The sequence below is a fragment of the Caenorhabditis briggsae genome (assembly GCF_000004555.2).
Source record: "Caenorhabditis briggsae complete genome, chrI, whole genome shotgun sequence".
Taxonomy (NCBI): Eukaryota; Metazoa; Nematoda; class Chromadorea; order Rhabditida; family Rhabditidae; genus Caenorhabditis; species Caenorhabditis briggsae.
The window spans coordinates 2,579,114-2,583,543 of record NC_013489.2 but is presented as its reverse complement, the minus strand read 5'-3'; the positions used below and the strand labels follow the sequence as shown (position 1 = coordinate 2,583,543).

The 4,430-nt window shown below is 38.6% G+C and overlaps 1 protein-coding gene across 1 annotated transcript in view; it reads right to left on the bottom strand.

Annotated features, from left to right (window-relative positions):
• Positions 1 to 3,301: 3,301 nt before the first annotated feature.
• Positions 3,302 to 4,430, bottom strand: part of Cbr-atg-5 — a gene marked incomplete at both ends in the record, with an annotated part of 2,325 nt that continues 1,196 nt past the window's right edge. Inside the window, 2 exons of the mRNA XM_002638880.1 lie at positions 3,302 to 3,571; positions 3,890 to 4,002. Coding sequence (XP_002638926.1) covers positions 3,302 to 3,571; positions 3,890 to 4,002 — 383 coding nt within the window. The remainder of the gene's footprint in view (positions 3,572 to 3,889; positions 4,003 to 4,430) is intronic.

The window sequence follows — 4,430 nt, the reverse complement described above, 5'->3', positions numbered from 1 at the left end:
CATCCCTATGGCATTTCTCAGGGGGCATCATCATCAACAGATGCTCAGCTCCGAGGCATCCTTCCGATCATCCAACAGGGGACCGCTTTACACACTTTCGACAGTTGAGTTCGCGGAGGTGAGATAGTGTGAAGAGAAAAGAAGAAGAAGAAGATGATCGTGGGCGGAGTAGATTTCTGCGGGGGAGAGCAGTGGTGTGGCACATAGAGAAGGAAGAAGAAGAAGTAGAGGGGGACGATTTGAGAACTAAGAAAGAAGAAAAAGAAGAGGAAAGAATTGTTAGGGATGCATTGGGAATGCATTGTGATTGCGTGTCCCTAAATTTGCATGAATTTTGGATACGATGCATGTATGTCATTTCCATATCATGAGATATGTTGAAAATTTGAAGCCTCTAATTTAGAGCTCAATTATCTTGGTTCTTTTGAGAGATATCAAGAAATGATCAACTGATAAAACATAGGTGATAATATGATACATATTTCATTAGTTTACAAAATTTTAATATCTTTTATAGGAACCGAGATAATCAAAGTCAAAAAATGAGTGTCGATCTCGTAGCTCACTATCAGCGCGCACTTTTAGCTCAATTATCTCGGTTGCGATAAGAGATATCAAGAAGTGGTCAACTGATAAAATATTTCTGATATTATGGTAAACATTTTATCAGTTAAAACATTTTTGATATCTCTCATAGGAACCGAGATAATTACTCTCAAAGTGCACATATAGGGTGGGCGAGAGAGATAGTGTGTAGACAACATTTTAAAAAAACGAAGGATAGTTTATAACATCTTTAAACTCCAAAATCTTTGGGTTTTCAAGAAAAAAACCCCATAAGGGGAATTTATAAAGAAAAGTGGGCGGAGCTTATATAGAAAATGTGAAAGACATACAAGTTGAAGGGACGAATTAGCTAGATAGATTAAAACCTTTAAACAAAGAAATTGGGCGGGAATTCAAAATGTTGGTATTTTTTCCAAAATCACAAAGTTCGTCTTTGAGTGCAAAATCCAAAATTTTAAACTTCCTAAAGTTAGGGGGCAAAGCAATTCTCCAGGGACCCATAAAAATCTTTTCTTCGCTAATCTTTTTACGCGTTTTATCGGATTTTCACTTTTTCAGGGTCCTTAGTCTAAGCCTAACGGTTTTGATCAATCTGTATAATCTTACCGTTTACCATAAGCTTGTAAGCTGGCTTTTTGACTGTGTAACTAGACCTAAATTCAAATTTCGCGCCTTTTTTTTCCAAAACTATATACTAGAAAACTTTGGAGAAGAAGAAGAAGAAAATAGAGGGAAAAAGATAAATGTAAAAACGTTGCAATCACAGAGAGAGTAGAAGAAGAATATCCCTTATTTTATCTCTCTCTCTCTCTCTTTTCCCCATTCTTCAAGGCACCCCAAGGGCAGCTGTCGTCGTTGTGTTAGAGTGGATAGAAGGGTGCCATTCGGACGAACAGAACAGAAAAACCCCGAATGAGAGAGTATTGGTCAGTGAAGAGACCGCGCAGACACATTGGGGGACCGATCGGTTTTTAATGTCTCTCGAAGGGTGGGGTCCCTTTCTCTTGGGGGGAAGTTATGAATTCCTAATGGATGGGTGGTGAGTTTTAGAAGACTAGAGCAGACATGGTTTCGGTTATATATACCTTTAAAAAAGGATAAAAAAGAGAAATGGAGGAGATGGGTTCGAACCAAGAAGTGTTCGATTCAAAATGGGGAGAGTTAGCCAGTAAGTCACGCGTGCTGCATGGGAATCTAGATGTAAACGACGGTAATGAAAGAGGCCCCCACCGCTTCGATCACCGGTGGTCCGCAGAAATTTTCAGAAAAAAGTAAATAGGAAATAGGACTTTTTTTGAAATTTCAAAAAAGGAAATTCTGGAAAAAAAGGAAAATTTATTTTTTTTAACAGAAAGAGGAATTTAAAGGAACTGGAAGGCAACATAAAAATTGTCACCGTTTCGCAATATAATATAGAGTGTTCTAGAATTTATTTGCAAAAAAAATGGAATGAGTCATATATTTATAAACACAAGGTTTACCTCTTTATAAACGAAAAAAAATGCATTTCGAAAAATGCGTTTTTGGCGGGAAATTCAAATTTAGCCTAAAATATTTAGCTTTTTCGCATAAAAAAGGTTTTTCGCATGAGTTTTGATGGGAAAACCGATTTAGGGGACTTTTTAGCCCTCCTAACTTCATTTTAGTGGCTTAAAAAAGAATAAAAAGGAATTCTAGACCAGGTGGGTTCGAACTCGGGACCTTCCAATTCCAAAACAAGCGCGCTAGCCACTCGGTCACGGTTTCGCTATCCATAAGAGGGATTAAATGGTTGTGATAAATGCGAGGGAAAGCTCGCTCGATCTGCCACCAACTTCGAAAATTTCGAAAAATTTCAAAACCCTTTTCCCGCCAAAACCACCTTCAAAACTAGAAAAAGAGAAAAAAGATGACCCAAAATTGGGACATATAAATCATCTATATATGTGTATTTGAGTTAGAAAAGAAGCTTGTACATGTTCCCGCGCAGGCCAAAAAGGACGAGAAAACTGACCGGACCGAGGCGTTTGGTGAGGATAGTATAGTCAAATGGCGTGGCGAGAGAGTGTGGTAGAATGAGAGACGCAGAGAAGAGAAGCGAGTGAGTGAGAGACGCAGACAGTAAGTGTGCAAATACAGAGAGACCGGGGGGTCATGGCCGGAAAAGGGTAGAGAAAAAGAGAGGGGGTACTAACAAAAGTTATTGTTATTAGTCACTTATAAATCAGCTGCTAGAAGTTTCAAAGGTTTTCCTAGTCATTAGAGAATTTTTTCTTGGAAAAAAAAACGAAAAATTAGCTGAAAAAACGGTTTTAAAATGCCTAAAATCCTTTAAAATGAGCATAAATTTTATTAAAAGAGTCTAGATATCCACAAAAATTGATAAAAAACGAATAACACCCAAGTGGAGTCGAACCCCTGACCTTCAGATTGCAAAACGCGCGCGTTAGCCACTAAGCCACGAAGTGCAGTGAAAACCGAAGAAGGGAGAAAGGGCAATTATAAAGCTTGTGGTGGCGCAAAGCTGAAAGCGGAGACGGCTCGGAACGAGCAATTTATCTTTTCAGACTATGAGTTTAGGGTCAAATTTCGAATGAAAAGTCAAAAAATAAGAAAAAAAACTTTATAAATACATACAAATTATACAATGACCATCTCATTTTTATACATATTTGATACAAATTCTGGAAGAAACAGCTTCTGAAGATCAATAAAAAAATCCGAAAAAAAGTGAATAAAAGAAATAAGTCCGTCATCATCTCGCCTCGGCGATAACAATGTGAACAAAGTTGTCCGGGTAGGACAAGTTTTTCGCCGCAAAAATCAATGGGGTGTGCCGTGGGACGTCGATTCCGTGCGAGATCAGACGGCGGTCATCTGGAGATGAAGCTTCTGATGATGACGTGGCAGAGGATTCAGAAGTTGGTGTCGATGCTTCAGAAGACGTCGAGAGTTGGAGGATTTCCGAGACCGCGTCGCCAATGGTTCGGAGGGATCCATCGGGGTGTTTGACAGTGATCAGAGCCTGGAATTTTTTTTTCAGCAAAAAATGTGATTTTTGGGAATCTGTGGCCTAGAAACCATATTGGATGGCCTAGGAACTCCATTTTGATGACCTAGAAATCATTTTATATCCTAGAAACCGCACTTGATGGCCTAGAAACCCACAATGATGTGGGAACCTCCTGATGGCCTAGAAATCTCTCAGTGGCCTGGAAACCTGGCTGGACCCAGAAAATCAAAAATGACTTTAAAATGACCTAGAAATCTCATTTGATGACCTAGAAACCCTATTTTAATAAACCATTGGTTCTATTAGATGGCCTAGAAACCCAAATCTCACCTGTTTGAATGGCTGATTTTTGACGTAGACTCTTAGAGGGACATGCAGAAAATCCTTCCCGTCCTTCGGATCCATCAACTTCTGAATCATTCCCCAGTACTCGTCGAAGTTGTCTGAAAACCGATTTTTATGTCATTTTGGGGGCTTTTGAGGATCATTTTCAGGTTTTAATGCTGTTTTAGAAGACCTTTTCGACCAATTTGAAGGATTTTTAGCTCATTTTGGAGTCAAATTTCAGCTTTTTCAGTAATTTGAGTTCCCATTTTAGTCCAAAAAAGTTCAACTTTCCGTCAAAATTGACTCAAAAATCCGGTATTTTGTGCTGATTTTCAGCAATTTTGGGACCAATTTTCACCTACTTTAAGCCATATTTAAAGGGGGACTCCGACCAAAAATTTTTATTGCCCTAAAATGTTTCAAAAATATGTATTTTCCTAATATTATTGCGAAAAAATTCAAGAAAAAAAATCCTAAATCCCCGAAAAACGGCGTTGAAAAAAAAAGGATTTGAATTCCCGCGCAGAAACCTAGGCCACGGCAT